The sequence below is a fragment of the Leptidea sinapis genome, chromosome 3, assembly GCF_905404315.1.
Source record: "Leptidea sinapis chromosome 3, ilLepSina1.1, whole genome shotgun sequence".
In the NCBI taxonomy this organism is placed as follows: domain Eukaryota; kingdom Metazoa; phylum Arthropoda; class Insecta; order Lepidoptera; family Pieridae; genus Leptidea; species Leptidea sinapis.
Genome location: NC_066267.1, coordinates 5,716,583 through 5,739,327, shown reverse-complemented (window position 1 = coordinate 5,739,327; position 22,745 = coordinate 5,716,583). Strand labels below are relative to the sequence as shown.

Sequence of the window (22,745 nt, the reverse complement as noted above, 5' to 3'; positions counted from 1 at the left end):
AATTCATAAACTCCGTCAAAGTAGATATCTCATTCCTAGTCCACTATACTAGCGGCACGCTATGATGGCCGTTTTGACATATTAAAATAGTGATGTGAAATGTCAATTTATTCTCGAAATAAATATAATCAAATCTATTAGTTTTTGTTGCAAGTAGTACCTGATGAAAAAGGTTTAATAAAACAAAAACATAAATGTTTGCTTAATATATTTGAATGAACTGAATATAGGAATGAAGCTGAACATACATATTTTATATGCACTTAAGAAACATATGAATACAAAAAGAGACCAAAAAAATGTGTGACAAAAGGCCAGATTCGTCCATACTGCTAGTTTCACTGTCGTCACTGCTATCATCGCCTACATTAATTATAAGTTCGTTTTATAAAATATTATCTATATTCACATCTCTTTCATAATCTTCCCTTATTAATATAACAGTTCTATTCACAACCTTTTCCCAGTCTCCTTTAGTCACATGTTCACAAGGTTCATCTAATATTTTTAGATGTAAATGGGAGTTCTGTATTGCGTCTTGCAGCATATCCCTTAATTTGAGCACACATCAACTCAATTGCATTATATTCACAATGGTAAGACGGTAACCGTATAGCGCTGTGCCCATGTTCAAACGCTATTTCTTCATCCGCTTTTACCATATTTATGCTTGCATCTACGCCATTTTTTGAAGCAATGCGACGATGTCAGCTTTCTTTTGGAATTGGGCAGGTGGCTTGAAAAATTTTTCATCCCATAGGGCGTTGTCCATAATTATAATAGATGGTTCAGAGAGGCCACACAACATTGAGGTAAACCATTCAGTAAACTTTTCTCCATTCATTTCTTCATAGTAGTCTCTTTTCTCTCAGAGCGCCATTTGTTTCCGAAGCGGTAGTAGTATCTAGTATATTAGAAATGACATCAAAAAGAATTCTAAAGGAATCAATTTTGAGAAAATAAATGCCTTTTATGCCTTTTTATGCCTTTTGTACACGCCTTTAATTTGCACAAGTTAGGATCGTCATAAAATCATTCTTGTAACTTGCTAAATCTACCTTTACTTATACAGTAAAGTAAATAACATACAAAAGAGTCACCGGCCACTCCACTTTACCAAAAAGTTTATACCAACAATAATTATTGTTTTATCTACATATTGCTTCTTATGTTGCTGCATCCAGTGGGAGGCTCCATTGCACTGGATGCCGGCTAGATTATGGTTACCATAACGGCGCCATTCTGTCGTGAAGCAGTAATGTGTAAGTATTACTGTGTTTCGGTCTGAAGGGCACCGTAGCTAGTGAAATTATGGTCAAATGAGACTTAACATCTTGTCTCAAGGTGACGAGCGCAAGAGTAGTGCCGCTCAAAATTATTAGGTTTTTCAAGAATCCTGAGCGTCGAAAAAGAGAATCAACAGCTGAACGTCGTACTCGTCCCTTATTTTCATAAAAAAAAAATAAAAAAAAATATTATGTAAGTTCAGTGGAACTTTGAGATTAAATCCGTGGAATTTGGGGCGGTAAGACTCGCTCGTGGTAAATAAAACAAATTTTCTTTGTAAATTGTATTAAAATGCAGATACTCCGTGTTTTCCTCCAGGATACGAAACACTCACGATGTATTTCTGTAAAATAAAATTTTGGTTACAATATTATATAATACAATCACTCACGCCATTTATGGCAATACTTTCCACCCCCTTTTCAATATAACCTCAGTGTGCATAGAGGCTACATCTAAGTCAAACTCTCCAATACTTACATCCATATTTGCTGTCTTTTTTTAATGAAAATAAGGGACGAGACGAGCACGACGCTCAGCTGATGGCAATCGATACGCCCTGCCCATAACATCCTGAGCGGTACTACACCGCTCATGATTCTTGAGAATTCGGAAAATTCTTAACGACAGTACAATTGCGCTCTTCACCTTGAGACATAAGTAATAATAAGTATATGTTAAGTCTTATTTTCCAGTTATTTCACTAGCTACGGCGCTCTTCAGACCGAAACACAATAATGCTTACACATTACTGCTTCACGAGAGAAAAACTCGCTGTTGTGGTACCCATAATCTAGCCGGTATCCAGTGCAAAGGAGCCTCTCACTGGTAAGGTTCAAACCAAACCACCAAATTAAAGCTCAAAAGTAAGGCTATCAAATAATTTAACAGACTTTCTATAATATTGTAAGCTTGTAAGCATATATTCGATCATTTAGTTATTCCTAAAGAATTCATGATGAAACTAACATCAACCTATTTTGAATTTAAAGCTTTCTCAGTTTCACGAATTAAGTCTTATGAGGAAATTGTAGATAAAAATATGCGCACATGGTGAAGGATACATATTTCTTCCATATGGAGTGGAGTCTTTGGGATCGAGGAGTCCGTCAGCCTGAACCCATCGTAAATAGTTGTCCACGAGAATTATAATTTAGACCTGGCACGTACCTTTGAAGTTTACAAAAGAATAAGTATTGGCAATTAGAAGTTAAGTGTTGTATTGTACACATAAGAGAAACAAAAAATGGCCTCTCGCCGAAAGCAGGAGTGCTATCAGGCTTGGGTCAATGCGGTGGTATCTAAGGATGTGAATTCCAGCGAACTTAAAAAACACTTCAATAATGCCTCCAGGACCTTCAAAAGAGTTATTGCTGACGCGAAGTCGAAGCACATTGGCAGAATTGGCGAGAGACTTGCACGCCTTCCCTCAGGAACTCGTGCGTTCTGGTCGCTCGCTAAGGCTGTCCAAGGAAACTTCTGCCAGCCAGCCATTCCGCCACTGCACAGGGATGATGACTCGCTGGCCCATGACGCGAAAGAGAAAGCTGATCTCCTGGGCTCCCTCTTCGACTCTGGAAGACCAAGGTGCACCACCACCGCATATTCCGCGGTGCGATTCATATATGCCGGAGGTAAAAATCCGGCATGGTGCCGTGCTTAAGGCGCTTCTCACCTTGAACATTCACAAATCGAGCGGGCCCGATGGCATTCCCCCGGTGCCAGCTGCGGACATGTGCTCCGGAACTGGCACCGGTCCTTTCCCGTCTTTTCCGGCTCTCCTACTCATCAGGCGTAGTCCCGAAATTACGGAAGGCGGCTTAAGTGCACCCGATCCCTAAGAAAGGTGTACGCTCAGATCCGTCAAACTACCGCCCCATTGCCACTACCTCCATTTTCTCCAAAGTAATGGAGTCGATCATCAACCGTCAGCTCTTGGGATACCTAGAGGGGCACCAGCTGATCAGCGAATGCCAGTACGGTTTCCGTCAGGGTCGCTCAGCTGGTGATCTTCTTGCATACCTCACCCATAAATGGGCGCAAGCGGCCTTCGATCGGGTGTGGCATAAAGCGCTTATAGCGAAACTGCCATCCTATGGGCTTCCCGAGAAGTTGTGCAAATGGGTCACTAGCTCTTTGGCTGATCGGAGCATCAAGGTTGTTATCAACTGTGCATGCTCCGACTTAAAACCCATAAACGCTGGTGTCCCGCAAGGCATTGTGCCCTACGCTGTTTCTTCTGCATATCAATGATATGCTGCAAATCAGCAATATTCATTGCTATGCAGACGACAGCACGGGGTATACTTCCTACACCGGCCATGCCAACATGTCCCGGGATAGCGTCGACGAGAACCGGATCAAACTTGTGTCTGAAATCGAGACTATGCTTTGCAAAGTCTCGCAATGGGGCCGACAAAATTTAGTCCAATTCAACACCAAGAAGACACAAGTTTGTGCGTTCACCACTAAAAAGTCTCCCTTTGTCGTATCCCCTCGATTCGAGATCACTCCTCTAACTGCCGCAGCCTGTATTGGCATACTTGGCGTCGATATATCGAGCGACGTTCAGTTCCGTGGTCACTTGGAAGAGAAGGCCAAACTGGCCTCTAAAAAGCTTGGTGTACTCAGTAAGGCGAGACAGTACTTCACTAAAAGCCACCGCCTGCAACTTTATAAGGCGCAAATTCGGCCTCACATGGAGTACTGTTCTCACCTCTGGGCGGGTGCTCCCCAGTACGAGCTTCTTCCATTTGACCGCATACAACGAAGAGCGGCTCGAATCATCGACGATCAAGTCATCTCCGATCGGCTTGATTCTCTAGCATTGCGTAGAGATGTGGGTTCTCTCTGCATCTTCTACCGCATTTATCACGGGGATTGCTGAGAGGAGCAGTTCGGGTTGATTCCAGCGGCCGAATTCCACCACCGGAGATTACGTGCAAAGTACCATCCGCATCACGTAGACGTCTGGCATTCCACCAAGCGTTTTGTTCGAAATTTTTTGCCTCGCACAGCCACTTTGTGGAATCAACTCCCGGCAGCGGTCTTCCCGAACAGATACGACTTAGGGACCTTCAAGAAAAAAGCATACTTCTTAAAGGCCGGCAACGCATTTCTTGACACACCTGTTGTTGCGGATGTCCATGGGCGGTTGCCTCAACTCTCCCCTATCCCGTGAGCCTCTTGCCCGTTTGCCCCCTCTCATATAAAAAAAAATATTACTAACGGCCGTTCCCAATATTCAATCTATGTCTTACATGAGATAAAAATCGTAACTATAGTTGAATTTTCTGTCCCAGTAAACTTATCGACGGTAACTCACCTTATACGTATACACTGTCTGTCAATGGGACGTACGTAACCAGCGATAGAAGTTTGTATGGAAATTTCAATTCACGCGTCCCATTATAAGGCGATAAGAACGACTTATCGGGTATATTGGGACAGCTTCAGATTATTGACTGCTAATTACTGACAGTAGAAGGAATTAATTTATCTCTATCTGTAGATAGTATATTGGGAACGGCTGTTAGAAGACATGAATAAAATACCTGACATAAAACTTTTTCTTCGCCAGCTCCTTCCAGTCATCAAGGGTCTGGGGCATCCTTTGACCCTTTGTCTCTGGCAGGAACAGAGCTAGCGACGCACCGGCCAGACCAACTACACCCACTATTATCAACGACAAGCCTTCCCATAGGTTATCCTGGACAATATAATAATATTAATATCTGTTGCCAAATGCCTACGGAAACCTTATTAATATAATAAACCTATTTGCAACACCAGAGGAATCAGCAGCGTTGCCGGCGTTAAAGGAAGGTATACGCCCTTTTTTTGAAGGTACCCTTGTCGTATAGTCCTGGAAACACCGCACAAGGAAGCTCATTCCACAGCTTGGTTGTACGTGGAAGAAAAAATCTTGAAAAACACATTGTGGAGGAACGCCACACACCCAGATGGTGGGGATGATATTTTAACATGTGGCGTGTCGTGCGAAGATGGAATTCGGTGGCAGGAATCTATATATCAGGTAGATTTTACAGATTAAAAATGCAGGGACACAGCGGTTGCGCCGGTACCGGCCGGGTAAGCATCAGAATGAGAACCATCAAGTTATGAGATATAAATAAGGGAATTACTCCGAATTTAAATTATATTTATTTAATTTTTACTATTAACTTTTGACAGAACAAAGTCTATCTGGGCAGTAAAAACTAATTTGTATCAGCCTATATAATTTCTCAATAAACAATAAATATATAAATGTAGTAAGTATATATTTAAACAATTGAGGACAGTTGTTTTAAGTTGGTTCATTTGAAATGTACAGCGCTATAATGGTGATATCAAATGAACAGAAGGGTAGAGCTATATAACCTTAATTGTAAAAAACTAATTCTAATATTTAAAGTAAATGAATGAAATTTTGAAATTAAAAAAATATTTATTTACGAAATAAAACATTAATCACCCTTACGTGATCGCATTACACGGCACGAAGTAGGTGTCAGCGCCTACACTAGCGCGCGACTATTACTTACAGGTTTTTCCGAAATGATAGCATTTAAAAAAATAAATGGATATATGGGACGAGACAGAGAGACGAGATAAAAATTCAGACCGAAACACAGTAATGCTTACACATTACTGCTTCACGGCAGAAATAGGCGCCGTTGTGGTACCCATAATCTATCCGGCATCCTGCGCAAAGGAGCCTCTGGTAAATTATGGATTGATTTATTTAGGTGAATTTAGTATTTTCTTTTTTAATTTTTATTTATGGTTACCGTTAAATTGTTCTTCCCGTGTATTCATTTGATTTTTTCATTGTGGCGTTGTATAATGTATTTTCTGCTACTGATTAACTCACAGAGTAAACAATGAATGGTGATACGATGACCGCAGCAAAAGCTGTGATGTGCACGAAGGACGCCCCGGAAGCTCTCACAGCAGTCGGCATCAGCTCTGGCGTCCACTGGATAATGGACACGTACGACATGTTGTTGAAGAACCGCGCGGTAACAGCCAGAGACACCGATATAATACCTGGACAGTCGTAGGTAGTCTTTAAACCTCTTGAAACCTCTTTGCAAAAAAAAACTTTTTTCTTGGATTTTTGTTAAGAAAAACTGCAGGAACTAGCATTATAGAATCAGGTGGGCCAAATTAGGCATATTATAATATATTTATTTTTTTCAAATGTTGACATAGTATATAAAGTGTGTGTGTACTTATGTATGCACGCAAGAAGTTATATTTATTGGCCTTACGAAGAAAAAATCATTAAAATGATTTATTCCTCCCTGTTTTTAGAAAGATAAATTTTGTAAATGTCTTGCAAAGATGGCTTTGACAATTAATTACGTATTAAATAATGAATACGGCTGTATTGGCTTGAACCCTTTGCCTGTCCTAATAATGGACGAAGAAACCGAAAAAAAAAACGAATGACGCAAACGTCAGAAATAATTAGGAACCAACCTCAACCTGTTACTTTAGTATTACAGTGATGCGCGCGCATCTTAAAATTTCACTCTCATCATTTTTTCATAACGCACCTAAAGAAGTATAACTTCAATAAAAAAAACCCCGTAAACTTAAATTAAAACTACCAAATAAACGTTGTGCATTAATAACGACACAATTAATAGATATATAAATATATAAAAAAGAAAACAGACAAAACGATTAATGTTTACCAATTTAACGTCGCATCGTTATGACTAATGGAATCCAATCCAAATATTTGAAAGACCTATCTAGATTTGTTCTTGCAGAATTCCTTAAATTATCATTAAAAGTATGAATGTCGGCATATTTTTTTTTAAATCAAAGATACACACAACTGAAATATAAATCCTTCGTGCTGAGTAAAAATTATTTTAGAAACCTCACCAACAAAGAAAACTTTAGTATTCAAATCTTGTTAGTAACATTCTGTAAATACAGTTGATTTAAAACAAATTCACAAGAATTTATTTCTGTTCTGAGCAGTAAAGTAATAAAGAGGAAGAGTAAGCGAAATTACTTGTAGTCATCAATTATTATGTAACACAAAGTAAAGATAAACAAATAAAATTATAATTGATCAGCATAACCATTTAATTGAATTGAATAAAATAACCTAATTTAATCACTTGAACATTTTGTCTAATTGCAAACGTCGATTTCTTATTCTTCAGAATACTCGACGATCGGTGATGGTGTCTGGTACCTAATATTAGGAAGGCTGAAGATGGAGGGTAAATCGAGCTCCCAGTTGATGGGACTACTTGGTAGTGATGATAGCGGTAGAGGTATAGAAAGGGATCTACTTCTGGGAAGAATTGGTGCTTCCGGAATTACAAAAAACTTTCGCTTCGTTTCACTCCTTTCAGATTCTTCTCTGGGGTTTGAATTAATGTACAGTACTTGTGCGTTGTCGTTGATACTTGATATATCTTTTTCTTCTACCGAAATAGGTTTGTTGTATAATATTTCATAGATTTTCTCTACTTCTTGTTTCTGTGCATCATTAAGGTCAGATGTCTCCTCAAGCTTTCGTTGGGCTAAGCTTTCGTCTTCAGCTTTCCTCTCATCCGACTGTTTCTTAATAGCTCTAAGGATGTTTATATCCAATGGTGGCAACTCGAGAGGCTGTGGAACTTTTCGAGTAATTATTACTTCTTCAGAATTTGTGTTGTCTTCGGCTTTGATTACTCCAAGTAGGCAAAAACTTGCCAACACACACGAAGTATACAGGATGTTCATCTAGAAAATTCGAAATTGCGTAAAAGACTAAAACGTACAATTATTTAAAAAACTTGATTATTAGGTGTTACCATTACACAATCAGCTTAAATAATACAAAGATACCCAATGGTAAAAAGCATTTTAAGTAGCTTCATAAAAAGTTTTGTTAGTTGATAAATTATATTTGTCTTTAGGGATGTCTAAACTTACCTTTAATATTTTTCTCTTTCCAAATAATATAATCTACGTTAGTTCTACTATTGGATATAGGCTTCAACTGTTGATGACTTTCATAAGTCTTCATTATATATAGGAACACATTGTGAGTTAGTTTTTAACTACAACCCATTATCATTAACGATACAAAGGTATTTAGAAGGTAATACTTTAATTATTTCTCATCGCCCCTGATTATTATTAAATTGAACTATTAACTAAGTACTTTGTTACCTTGTGTTTTTACAGCCTGAGACATAATAGTAACTGACAAAGTTAATTTAAATTCCTTTTTTTGGAGGTTAATAAAGTTAATATTAAAAGTTCTTCTTTCAAAAATAAAAAGTCTTATTGCTAGTAACATCGATATAATCTTATTTTCCATGTTTACGTGTTTAAATATAAGGTAAGGAGTCTTAATGAAAAGAAGTGGCAAGAAGCACATTGCCTCAATTAAATCAATAAAATTAATAAAAATTTGAATAAGCCCTTATTGCTGTTAACATTTTTTATATCCTTAACTAATTCCTTGCGGTCTTTTTAACAGCTTGTCCTTCGACGCAGGCCTCCTCCAAAGACTTCCATCTTTCTCTTTCTCTCGGCATTCTCATCGATTCTGGGCCAGCCACTCACTTAAGGTCATCCTCCCATCGTTTTATTTGTCGCCCTTTGCTTCTTTTGCATTCTCGTAGATACTCTGTTATGCTTTTTGTACATTTTTCGCTTTTGTCACGTAGCATATCTCCCTCCCATTTCCACTTTAATGTTCTGCACACGGTTTTGACATCTTTGAATTTAGGTGTACTCTTAATTTTTGTAAGTTTTAGTGTATAACTTCTTTTAATTCCCATTACATTTCCTAATTACAATTAGGGAAAGAAACGACCCGCCCCACGACGCTGCAACTATTGAGCAAAAGTGTCAAAATGCATTCTTGCTACTTATACAGAATGTGCTGTTGTGAACATTGTCTGTCTTTTTTTTATTGAAGTAGGCGTTACTTTGCGGAAATCCATAGTTATCCAAATGATGTCGCCAAAATCTGGCACGAGAACAATTGTCTCATGGCGAGTCAACATGCCCTGAGAAAGCCTCGTGTAGATAGATAAATAGATAGACACTTTATTGCATACCATATATTTTATACCATACAGACTTAAAAATAAAAATGTATATAGTAAAAATAGATCTTAAGCTAATTACAGTCATAGGTTCGCAATGGGCGCTCTTACCGCTTGAAGCGATCTCTTCCAGACAACCCAAAAAACAATACAGGATACAATAAGTAATTATAACAGGTATCTTGAAAAAAAACACGTATAGAGAGAGAGACAAATATAGGCGGAATTAACACTAAAGAAAACTCAAAACATTTGGATAATTGACTGTCTTATTAATAAACGCAGCGTAAAGTTTCTCAAACTTTAAAATTACTTCTCCTTGTCATGTAATTTTGTAGTGACAATCTTAAAGACTTGGAAGTAAAGCTATACTTCGCGTTCATCAATTACACAGAAAGGTAGGTATATTACTTATTCTACTTCTAGATTCCGGGTGGTAACAATTTTTAATATTAAACTACGACGGAGTAACGAAGCACATTTCATATATATAAATAAAGGACTGTGTGGATTGCATTTTTGAGCCCCGATGTCCCTAATGCTCGAAATTAAAAAAAAAACTGTGTGAATCTGTGTCGTCCACGACGTACACGACGATGACGTACGAGTACACGAGAACATGATATCAATATTTTCTTTACAAGGGCCATATCCATTTCGTACACAAAAAAAATATTTCCTATTTCCATATTTTAATGCTGACAGCAACGATTTCCATTCGGTTACGAAATATTTCTAATTCACAAATATTAAAACTATACGGTTATATATATACTAACCTTACAAATAAAGTTGGTATAAAGTTATATCATAGAATAAACCAAGAATATGCTTACAAATAGACATTTGCTCATTATTTCTTTATTCCTTATTCGAACGTATAACGTTTCCCGCGTTTATTTGCTTGACATTTGGAAACTTGAGAATTATCATTGTGTTGACAGCGTTGTCAACATTTTGCACATTCTAGGTTAATTTTTAGGCTTTTTAATAAGACAAAAATCGATTTATCATTGAAAATCTGGTTGTTCTGGTTTTTTCAGTAATGACAACTGGATGTTCATGACTGGCACTTTTTGTCTTGTTTATAATTTCTTACTCTATTATCACATGCCATCGTCCACTGCTGGGCTATCGGAAGGAGTTTTTGAAAAAATTGTCATTATTGGCATGCGGGTTAGTGAACGTATGTCATCTTATAATTTATTATGAAAAAAAAAACGTGCTTAGCATAAAATATCAATTCGTCCATTTTGTCGATCATTGGGTGTTCATTACTGATTTGTGTCGATACTGGTGGTCCATTACTGAAAATGTGGTGTCGAATACTGACACAATTAATTTTTTTAAGAATTATTTTTTTAATCTTTTGATAGGTAAAATTGACACATATAAAAGAGATAATTATACCTTTTATTGATTATATATCTGTTAATATTCAACAATCATTAAAAGTCAGACAATGCTTTTTATGTCTTGTATACTTGGTCGAACTAAGCAACTACCTTAAAGTGTCGATAACTGCCACAACTACGGTATATAAATATTATTTTGAGCAAGATTGCTCTGGCAAACTAAACCTATTATTGATATAGTTATAGCTCATCAACAAAAATTTCAGTATTTCACAAATCCCGCGGGAATCATGGATTTTTCCGGGATAAAATAGAGCCTATGTCCTTTCCCATGAAATTTCATCAAAAGCAGACAAACGTACATTAATATTTATAAATTTAGTAGGCACTATTAATTGTAAAACCGTTTTTCACGAAATTCGTGATAGAGCGGAGTACAATGTCTGCCCCAACCACATATTAGGTACAGATACTGTCGCCGATGTGCGCTTCATCTATACTAATCTATACTAATATTATAAAGCTGCAGTGTTTGTTTGTTTGTTTGAACGCGCTAATCTCTGGTACTACTGGTCCGATTTGAATGATTCTTTCAGTGTTGGGTAGTCCATTTATCGAGGAAGGCTATAGGCTATGTGTTTTTTTTTTCAAAATTAGGGATCCGTAATAAAATTGCTATTTGGTAACACAAGGTGTAAAATCGAAAACCTATTTTGCGTGCGCTGCAAAAACTATTGACAATAGAACAAAATGATGTACAGGCTATAATATAGGCAATATTTTATTACTTATAAAACTATCGCGTGAATTATACTTTATATGGCAAAACAACGTTTGCCGGGTCAGCTAGTTTATAATATACTTTACTCTGTAATATTATGATTATCACATGATTACCTTTGAGAAGCTCTTTCCAACTGTATCCCAACTATATATTGTTTACTAGCTGACCTGGCAAACGTTTGCCATATAAATTATATATGTAAACCTTCCTTCAACGAATCTATTACAAAAGATTTCATTGAGGTCGGTTTAGTTAGTTTAGGAGTTACTAGGGAACATACATTCTCTTTTATATATATAGATTTGACTCTTTTATTAGTATATTTTTCAAAGTAAGTATTTAAGTTATAATAAATTCTTTTTTGTGTGAAAATGTTTTTAAGTAAATTATGCGCCGTTATATTTTCATTGGTTGTATTTAATATCCTCTTTATTACAATATTGTCCTTGCTTTAAACGTATAACAGCACAGGATTTTTTTAAGAATTTTTGTTTTTTTTACGCAAAAGAAGTTTAAATTATTGCATGCGTACCTACATAATGTATGTGTACACACACACATTGTTTTACAATAGGTAAATGCTTGTCTTTACACACTTTTTACTACACGTCTTTGTTTACTACACATTTTTTTTTATATATGGACGCAGGACGAGATACAACTCTTGACAATGCGTCCATACGAGAGTTGACAATGGAATCATAAACAGGCGTTGTTGCTTCTTCAAGCCAAAAGGTATTCAGCTGAAATTTTGTGACACAGCAAAATCCACCGACCGGAAATAATTCTTCAATAAATTCTGGTACAAATTTAATTTGTATAATGCTAAACGATTCAAATTTATATCAAACAGAGTGCAAATATTAACGTTTAAAAACACAATAAACAGAACTAAATAATAATTATTTTTGAGATAATAATTTCTATTCACTGTTAACTATCGTGAAAAATAACCGAATTAAACTGAATAATTTTCAGTGACTATTTTGTAAAAAATTAAGGTTCTAGAAACAACAGTTACAAAGTACTTAACTAAAAGTTTTCTTTAATAATAATCAGGGGCGATCAGAAGTGATTAAAGTATTACCTTCTAAATGCCTTTGTATCGTTAATGAGAATGGTTTCTAGTTAAAAACTATCTGACTATGTGTTCCTATATATAATGAAGATTTATGAAAGTCATCAACAGTTGAACTCTACATTCAGTAGTAGAACTGAAGTAGATTTTATTATTTGAATACAGAAAAATATTAAACGTAAGTAAATTAAGATTCAAATATTTGATCTAGACTCCCATGACAGGTGTAAATTATGCAAAAATACCCATGATATATAACTAATATCAATTGAAGTAACTTAACAAAATTATGAATGGAGTTTATCATAATAATATTAAACAATTTTCTATTTATAATGGAAAATATGAATTTAATATAATTTTTTATTTGTATTTCTACTTATTTGTTCCTTACATAAGAATGTTATTTGCGCCTATAATTGAAGTAGCACTTAACTTGTAAATTTTGTCTTTATTTTTTTTTTGTATGTATTAGTGTATACTTTGTTGATGCAATATATAAATAAATAAATATCTGGTTGTATCATCACGCAAATTTTGAAATAATTTTTTATGCAATTTTGTATTTTCTAGATGAACAGCCTGTATATTCAATGTGTGTTGGCCATAATTTGCCTGCTGCCAGTTATCAAAGCCGAAGACAACACAAATTCTGAAGAAGTAATAATTACTCGAAAAGTTCCACAGCCTCTCGAGTTGCCACCATTGGATATAAACATCCTTAGAGCTATTAAGAAACAGTCGGAGGAGAGGAAAGCTGAAGACGAAAGCTTAGCCCAACGAAAGCTTGAGGAGACTTCTGACCTTAATGATGCACAGATACAAGAAGTTGAGAAAATTTATGAAATATTATACAACAAACCTAGTTCGGCAGAAGAAAAAGATATATCAAGTAGCAACGACAACGCACAAGTACTGTACATTAATTCTAACCCCAGAGAAGAGTCTGAAAGGACTGAAACGAAGCGAAAGTTTTTTGTAATTCCTGAAGCACCAACGCTTCCCAGAAGTAGATCTCTTTCTATACCTCTACCGCTATCATCACTACCAAGCAGTCCCATCAACTGGGAGCTCGATTTACCCTCCATCTTCAGCCTTCCTAATATTAGGTACCAGACACCATCACCCGTCGTTGAGTTTTCTGAAGAGTGAGAAACCTAATTATATTCTTAAGATATCTAAAAATATGTTCAAGTGTAAAATATGTAAAATTAAATTATTTATTTTGATTGAAGTTTATTAAATGGTTAAGCTTTTAAATTATAAAATATCATTAATTATCTTTACTACCCGGTTACATTGTCTATGGACCTGACATCGATGACGTCACATCGTCGCTTTGTTACGGTGTGCAAAACAAGCATTACTAAATAATATTAAATAAACTACCATTTAGTTTTTCAGTATAATAAGATTGATGTTAAGGTGTTGTATTGTAATGCTGATTATTATAATTATAAATATGCAAATCAATGAAGGAATCTGGGTTAAGTAAAAAAAAAGTGTTTCGTGGCAGTACAGTACTACCGAACAACAAAACTCAAAACGTAACAATGAATACTTGAAAAACAAAGCAGTGATAGCACTAAAATATCACGACATGTAACGCTAATGAATCTGCAAACGGTACTGACGCAGCAAAACGAGCGCGAGGGGGTGTAACGGGAACGGGAGGGGGCTTCACATTCCAGCGAAGTCAAGAGAAAATTGAAAACAATTTCCCTTACTCTACGATTTTATGTTTTGGTGCTCATTCGCAATAAATTCCTATCAAGGTGTTTCATTTTTTTTTTTCTCTTTTTTGGTGAGTTTTAATCACAGAAATATTAATACACGATAATTTACCCGTTCAAATTTTTAAGCTATTGCATAGCTTCTATCGCGGGCCTTGAGCGTGGAGACCGAATCCAGAAATTCCGTAACGAAAATAATCTAACACTTACTTACTTAGATGTATATAGATATTTCGGCACAGTCATTGTAATTGCCGTGGAACGGCGGTTATCACGTATGCTTTTTGAGCAGAAGGTCCCAGGCTCGAGCCTGGGGTACATCCTGGTTTTTTTTAATTTCTTTATTTTTTTTTTATCACGTTTTTTTAATTTTTATTATTATGACAAGCATTTTTATTTAGTTTCACCTGTCCCGTTGTCTGTCTGTAATCAAATATTGCAAGTTAAATTTTACTCACTTCCCGTTTGCTTTTTTTAAAATTAATTTTATCAAAAAAAAATACCGCATAAATAAAATAAATAAATAATTATAATTGCATAAGTTGATAAAAAATGCTATGCAATAGCTTTACCGCGGCAGTCCCCGAGTGTCTTTTTTTTATAATACTTATAATTTCAATTGTACAGTGTAACAATGGATTTAAAATAATCTCTCGTAGAATTAAATGCTACTGTTATAAGCCATAATCTTATATATTTTTTTATATGGTTCAAGGTTATTGGTAATTCGACGCAGTCCCATTATGAGGTAATAGGGGTGACTATTTACTATAATTTTAACCCCCATATGAATTATGCTAAAGTAAAACACTTTTAAGCTATCAGATTTTTTAGCTGTTTTCAAAATAAGTCACAAGTGCAACATCCAAAATTTATTTAAAAACAAAAGCGGCCAAGTGCGCGTCGGACTCGCCCAAGAACGGTTCCGTAGCAGCAAGTTATTTATACTATAATATTATAAAGCTGCAGTGTTTGTTTGTTTGTTTGAACGCGCTAATCTCTGGTACTACTGGTCCGATTTGAATGATTCTTTCAGTGTTGGGTAGTCCATTTATCGAGGAAGGCTATAGGCTCTGGTTTTTTTTTTCAAATTAGGGATCCGTAATAAAATTGCTATTTTGTAACACAAGGTGTAAAATCGAAAACCTATTTTTGCGTGCGCTGCAAAAACTATTGACAATAGAACAAAATGATGTACAGGCTATAATATAGGCAATATTTTATTACTTATAAAACTATCGCGTGAATTATACTTTATATGGCAAAACAACGTTTGCCGTGTCAGCTAGTATAGTATAAAAGTTCTTGTAGTTTGTTGTAACTTTGATCGATGTTTTAATTTTAGTGTATTTGAAAAAACCTACTTACTAGATCTAGTTCAAACCAATTTTCGGTGGTAGTATGCATGGTAATGTAGGTACATCATATATATTTTTTAGTTTTATCATTCTCTTATTTTAGAAGTTACAGTGGAGGGGGGGGGACACATTTTACCATAACCATAACCATAGATACACGTATGGATCTGATGAAAAAAAATTTTGACTTTCAGTTCTAAGTAGTACCTACCCCCAAAATTAATTGTTTTTTTTGTATTTTGGTGTGAAAATCTTAATTCGGTTTACAGAATACATTTTCATACCAAGTTACTACAGTATAGTTTCGGAAAAAGTTAGAGGCTGTGACATACGGATGGACAGACAGACAGACATGACGAATCTATAAGGGTTCCGTTTTTTGCCATTTGGCTACGGAACCCTTAAAAGTATATATTTAATTATCATTTTTTCTTCTCATTTATAAAAACGATTACACTGGCTATTTATCAATATTAAAACAACAAGTATCGGCTCAAGACGAAACACGATATTATTTCTATACTTTTGAACATCCCGCTAGGATTTTTTTTTATGGAATAGGAGGACAATCTAGCGTACGGTCACGTCACGACTTGTGACGTGTCGTTCGGAACACTCCCCGTGATAAATGCGGTAGAAAACACACAATGAAGCGACGTCACTACGCAACGCCAAGTGATCTAGCCGTTCACAGAGCACTGAGTCCTCGACAATTCGAGCTGCTCTGCGTAGCACGCGGTCAAATGGATCGAGCTGATACTGGGGTGCGCCAGACCAGAGATGACAGCAATACTCCGTGTGTGGCCGGACCTGCGCTTTGTAGAGCGCTAGAATCTGGGCCGGCTTGCAATATTGCCGTGCTCGAATTTTTGAAAATTCAGGAAGTTATTGGTTTTACCCCGTTTTTCGAAAACGAGTATTCATCAGATCTCGACAGCTTCCCTGACTATTCCTGCGATGGTGTCCGTAAGCCTGTATGTGTGTGTGTGTGTATGTGTGCGTGTGTGTGTGTGTATGTGTGCGTGTGTGTGTGTATGTATATGTATGGATGTATGTAAACATCTTATAACTTTTGAAGGGCTCGATCGATTTCGTCGCGCCATCCGAAAGGGCTTGGAAAAAATCCAAGATTTTGACTACAATTCGGACCGGTAGATTTTAAGAAATCTCAAATAAACTACGAATTTTTTTTTATGTGTATTTTTTGGATAACTTTTGAACTGCTTTACAGATTTTAACATCAACTACGTCGATTGCTACCCAGCCGGCCAAAATCGGTTGATTCGTTCGCGTGTTATATATAGTTGACGAAAGAAAACCGAAAAAACCGTTTGAAAATTCAAAATTGTAGTGTTATAATAAACTGTTTCCAGACTTTTGAGCTCTAAGAGCTCAAAGAGCTCAAAAATATAGAATAGCTAATTAGGAATTACTTGGGAATGTAGAGGTCAAAACAACACAAATTATAGTTTTGAGCTCTTTTTGAGTTTGAAGAGCTCAAAATCGTCATAAGTACAATTTGCAGCATTTAGGTATGGAATTAAAATTGCTCAAATTCCTTAAAAACAATTGTTACAACGTTATGAATTACTTGAATATTTGTCATTAATGCAAGAACATTTTTATTTTTGAAGAAAACATAAGAGACATTTATTTTAAATTAATTTTTCAACAACTATCCTTTTATATTTTTTATAGGATTCATATTTTTGCCGCTACATCCAAAATTTAATAAATTACTTTTTTTTTGTTACCGTATTCTAACTAAAAATTCATCCTTGTTTGCCACCTACTCACGATGTCACCTCGCCTTAACTAAACTGTTCTAACATAACCTAACCTAACCATTTTTTATAAATTATTGTTGATAGAGCTATGGTCCACGATTATTTATTTATTTATTTATTCGGAAACCCAACAATCGCACACTAATACATAAATTACATACAAAAATAAAAAATATATATATCTAAGTGTACAGATAACTTACAGGTTTACACATCTTTCATTATCTGTTACCTTCCCGACCATACTATACAACTTGTTTAAAGTTAAATATTATGTTAGTAAAATTACAGTTTATCTAAATATTATGTTAAAAGTTATTATAGTGCTACTAATCTTACAAGGTAATCTTTCAAGAAAATAACGAAAAAAATTACAATCTCTGAACAGGTAAAATACGTAAATATAGAACACAGGAACATTTACGCACCTCCGATAGAAACGGAATAAAGTACAAACATTATAGGAAGTAAAAGGAAAATAATTATTCCTTTTACTTCCTATAATGTTTGTTCTTTATTCCGTTATTCCGTTATAGCCTTTTCAGTCTATAAATTAAAATTGATGACGTCTAGTCTATCTCAGACTATTTTTTACGTTTCATTTTACTGTTTTATATTTATATATGATAGTTATTAGCAAGTTTTCCACCTACCGGCGCCACTTTTATAATAAAGTCCCAGCCACTGTTCAGGCATTCTCTATAAATTTTAAATGTTTTATTAAAAAATGGCTCTGCCGTAAATCCTACTACTCCACAGCTGAATATCTAAGTGATCGGACAGCCTGGGACTAAATTATGATTATTTTATCTATATCGTATCTAGCATGAAATGACATCATATAGAACTCTAAAGGAATCAATTTTGAGAAAATAGATGCATTTTATGCCTTTTTATGCCATGAAAGTGCTCATCTACAGTTTTATTTACGTGATTTACTCGTGTTAGATTATTTTTTCGTTATTTTCCTGAAAACGGTGCATTACCTTGTAATAAGCGTGGTATCATTATAATCATGGACTAAAACTCTATCAACTACAATATTTTTTACCTCCTTATGCGTGCTACGGGATACTAAGTCCAACCCTCATTAGATAATGGCCACAAACGAATAGAATATAGTAATTAGAAAATTACCTTATAGACCCTTACTAGGAAATAGTTACGATAATCAGCTTAAATTGAAACAATAATGTTGCCCATGAGTATATATAATGAGAATTTACAAATGGAACTATCACTTGAAGCTTGCAATTTGATAGAACATAATATATAGATTAAAAATAATAAGGTGAGTTGAAGACGAGCTTATCAGTTTTACATTTAAAATCAAAATCAAAATCAATTTAGTATCAGTAAGAGCGCTTTCGCACTACGTCCCATCCGATTCCGATCCGATTTCTATGCCAGTTTACATACTAGATCCGGCTTCCGCCACCCGATTTCTTTCCGTCAACCGTTAGAAATAGTTGTACGACTACACTGGACCGTATTTTCACGGGTACGGGTCGGATTCGGATCGGACATAGTGCGTAAGCGCTATTATAGTTACAGATTTGAAACTGCGTATAATATTTAAAAGCTTTCAGAATTTTTCCCGGGTCTAATTTGAAACGAATAATTTAAAATTACATAGTAATTTCATTTTTCTTAGAAGGTTTTTTAAACATTTCAAAAGATAATTACTAGAGATTCAGTCCGACCATTTTTGACTAGAGACTTTTACCTTATTTTCTTTGTTATGTATCTTTTCCATAAAAATAATGTAAATATAGACATTGCATTGTTTATACAACCTATCACTAAATTAGCAATATTTATTTATAAATTATCATACTATGTATTAAAATTGATTCTTTTCAGTCCGTTACGTAGATATGGATAAATGTTAGGATCAGATCGAGACAGGTATTTCTCACGAAACCGAAACGGAAATCGAATCTTCTATTGTTTAGTGAAATTTGTTTTATTCTATTCCCAAAAAATATATTTTTTTTATATAAAACGTGTTAAATGCAATAAAATACTAAATAGAAGTATGAGAAAAAATAACGATTTATTATTATTATGATATTATTGGTATTAAATAAATAAAAATACGAAACACTTCTTAGAAAGACAATTTGTAAATAAAGTCACGTATAACCCAAACGTAAGCCGAATCTTCGGTCAGTTCCTTTATTTATTAAATTAATATATTCAAAACTTACGGAAGCATTATATCAACTAATTATTCTATGTGTTATTTTTTAGATGAACATCCTGTGTATTTCGTGTGTATTGGCAACAATTTGCCTGTTACCAGTTATCAAAGCCGAAGACAACACAAATTTTGAAGATGTTATAATTACTCAAAAAGTTCCACAGCCTCTTGAGTTGCCGCCGTTGGACATAAACATCCTGAAAGCTATTAAAAAACAATCGGATGAGAGGAAAGCTGAGGAAGAAAGAGCCGTTGTACGCGAGATAGAGAGAACATCTGAAATTCCTGTTGATGCTAAACTTTATGATGGACAGGCACATGATGCAGAGAAAATTTATGATATATTGTATTACAAACCTACCCAACAAAGTGAAGAGTTATCACCCGTAAACATAGATGATGTACAGAACCTTTCCATTAAAACTTATCCCGCAGAAGGAGCGTCTGTACGTACTGAAAACCGATGGAAAATATTGAAGGAGATTCCTGAAGCTCCGGTACTTCCCAGAAGTCGATCCCTTTCAATACCTCTATCGCTGTCTTCACTACCAAGTCCCATCAACTGGGATCTCGATTTGCCATCTATTTTTAGCCTTCCTAATATTAGATACCAAACCCAATCATCTTCCGACGAAGCTTCAGAAAATTGAAATCAAGAGTATTGTGTAATGATAATTTTAATTACGAAAATGTTATTTAATAAATGTTTGTTAAATAATTAAGTTGTTTATTTATATAATTGTAACATTAAGGCTTGGTTGCATCATATTACCTATAGTTAGCGTTTAAATAAAATTTAACAATTACAGTAACGTAGACTTAACATAGACTGCGTAATGTTTTGCGCCATCGTATTCCTTGGCATAGGTAAATTTAAGAAGTGAAATATCAAGCCAATGTTGAATATTTATATTATATTTTATTTATTTGAAACTTTTGACAGGTATTTAACTATTTAACATTAACAATAGCTTTTACCGGCGGAAATTGGACGGTTACAGTTAAAGTTATGACATCATCTAAACATTGTCAAATGGTGCAACACATTTTTTGCTTAACCGGTACTTTAACATATTTGTTATTGATAAAGTTAGATGTTGCAACCCAACCAATTACTGGAGGTCTATTACCAAAATCGAAAGCCGAAGTTTCGGTCCGAAATGAAAGAACGTCGAACTTTGAATTAAATCCTATTACCAAAGTACTTCGAAACCGAATAGTGCGTACGGATTTCGTATCGGAACCATAGACATAACCATAAAAAGCGAAGTTGTAGTTACGATCATAATAATGTCAAGTGAATTTAGGAATAAGGTAAACGAAAGACAAAATGTCTAACCGCTAACTTTATATCGATATTCGGAACCGAAATACTCGTAGTAGGAAAATGTATCCGTCAACCGAAACTTCGTATTTCGATTTTGGCAATAAAGCAGAAACATGGATAACGGATCGTGTCATTGGCTACGTTCAAACAGCAATTGACAACGTGCTTCCACATATCCCCTCCACTGTAGTCTTGCGCGACTTCAACGGGTAGAATGGCGAATAGCTTGGGTCCCTAACTATAAACTACGCAGGGTGACCTGAGCATAATTCTGCATTTGCAAATGGTCTGGCTCAATTGGGTGAGCCATCACAGCCAAGGATTCCCTTTGTTTAACACTAATATTTTGATTTTGAGTTTACGGAAGTTACATCAAATGATTTGAATCTGGAGATTATAAACATGACACTTTATGGATTGTAAACAATATACCACCAGCTTATGACGATTTTGATCAACAGAGACCATCAAAAAAGTCGAGCCTTCTAAATAAATGCTAATTTTCGTAGCCTTATGTTTATTGTCTGCCCGAAGGTGTGAAAAGTAGAGTATTCACCTCTGGAATAAGGCCTGTCTTTATTTGGCCAGCTTGAATAATTATAATTTTATGGCGCCCATCACGTATGACAGTGCTTTATTTCCTGGGGTGTGTTATCTAGGACATCTTTATCCATAGATATATTATCCCAATAACTTCAATGCACTCTCCATAAGGAGGAAACTCACCCGAGGGTGACCCAGTTTGACTGGTGTACTGTCTAGGAAGTCCTTCGCTTTAAGGGCTGAATATGCGGGCGTAGGCTCGGTGCAGCTGTTTTGATAATTGGCTCCAGGGGTGTTCCCCTGGAGCCAATTATCAAAACAGCGAAAATTTCTTCCAAGCATTTTGCAGTATACCGATCGGCATTGATATTGCAGAGTTAGGTATTAAAACGAAGTACCTAGTCAAACTAAAATAATATTTCTAAGCATTCATCAGGTTCTGCGGTTCCCAACGTGAAATTGTCCTCCTCATACAAAGATGCTCGCATAGAATTTCGCGGACTAAGAGCCACTTCTCCGTTCCTCATCTTCCTTTCCTTTCGGTAAATGCTATAATTAAGTATATGATACGAACTTCCAATAAATAAAGGTGACATTTGAAATTATAAAATTATCGCGCGAAAATATTCCCGAGGCAGCTACATTTTTCAATTACACTCGATAATTTAAATTGGTTTGTAAAATTTGGAGGAAATAATTTGAAATTTGCACGCTAGGAGCGTTCAAATTTTTACATCAACATCAATCATGCTTTCAAAATAAATTATAACTAACAAGAGTTTCATACATAAACAAATTTTTTCAGTGCATTCTGCATGTCCTAGTAATCTGTAACTAACTGTCGAAGATTCTGTTTTTTCTCGAAAAGTTTTTATGGGGAAAGATACAATAATATCGTTTTTCTTACACTTTGCTTTCTCTACGTTAGCGCAATGCATCTAATGCAATATACAACGTGAACCAGAAAGGGTATAACATCCCTTCAATGGTACGTTATTTGGATCATATACAATAGTATGGTGATGTTTAAGTTTTAATTAATAAATAAAAAAAAAGAAAAAGACTTCCCTACGAAATAAAAATATTATTTTTCAATTTCTTTTCTTAGACAACCCTAAATTTAAAGAGACTGCCAGTTTTAGGCCGGGCCTTTGTTTATAAACAGAATGAGGTCACCTACCTATGGACTTAAACATAAACAATAATCTATGATTA

The 22,745-nt window shown here is 35.2% G+C and overlaps 1 protein-coding gene across 2 annotated transcripts in view; it reads right to left on the bottom strand.

Moving 5' to 3' along the window:
• Positions 1–1,555: 1,555 nt before the first annotated feature.
• LOC126979418 (solute carrier family 22 member 3-like) overlaps positions 1,556–22,745 on the bottom strand; it is a 36,686-nt gene continuing 15,496 nt past the window's right edge. For both annotated transcript variants that reach the window (XM_050828713.1, XM_050828714.1), the window contains 3 exons: positions 6,164–6,339; positions 4,842–4,996; positions 1,556–1,630 (listed from right to left, as the gene is read on the bottom strand). In XM_050828713.1, coding sequence (XP_050684670.1) covers positions 1,618–1,630; positions 4,842–4,996; positions 6,164–6,339 — 344 coding nt within the window. In that variant the 3' untranslated portion in view covers positions 1,556–1,617. The remainder of the gene's footprint in view (positions 1,631–4,841; positions 4,997–6,163; positions 6,340–22,745) is intronic.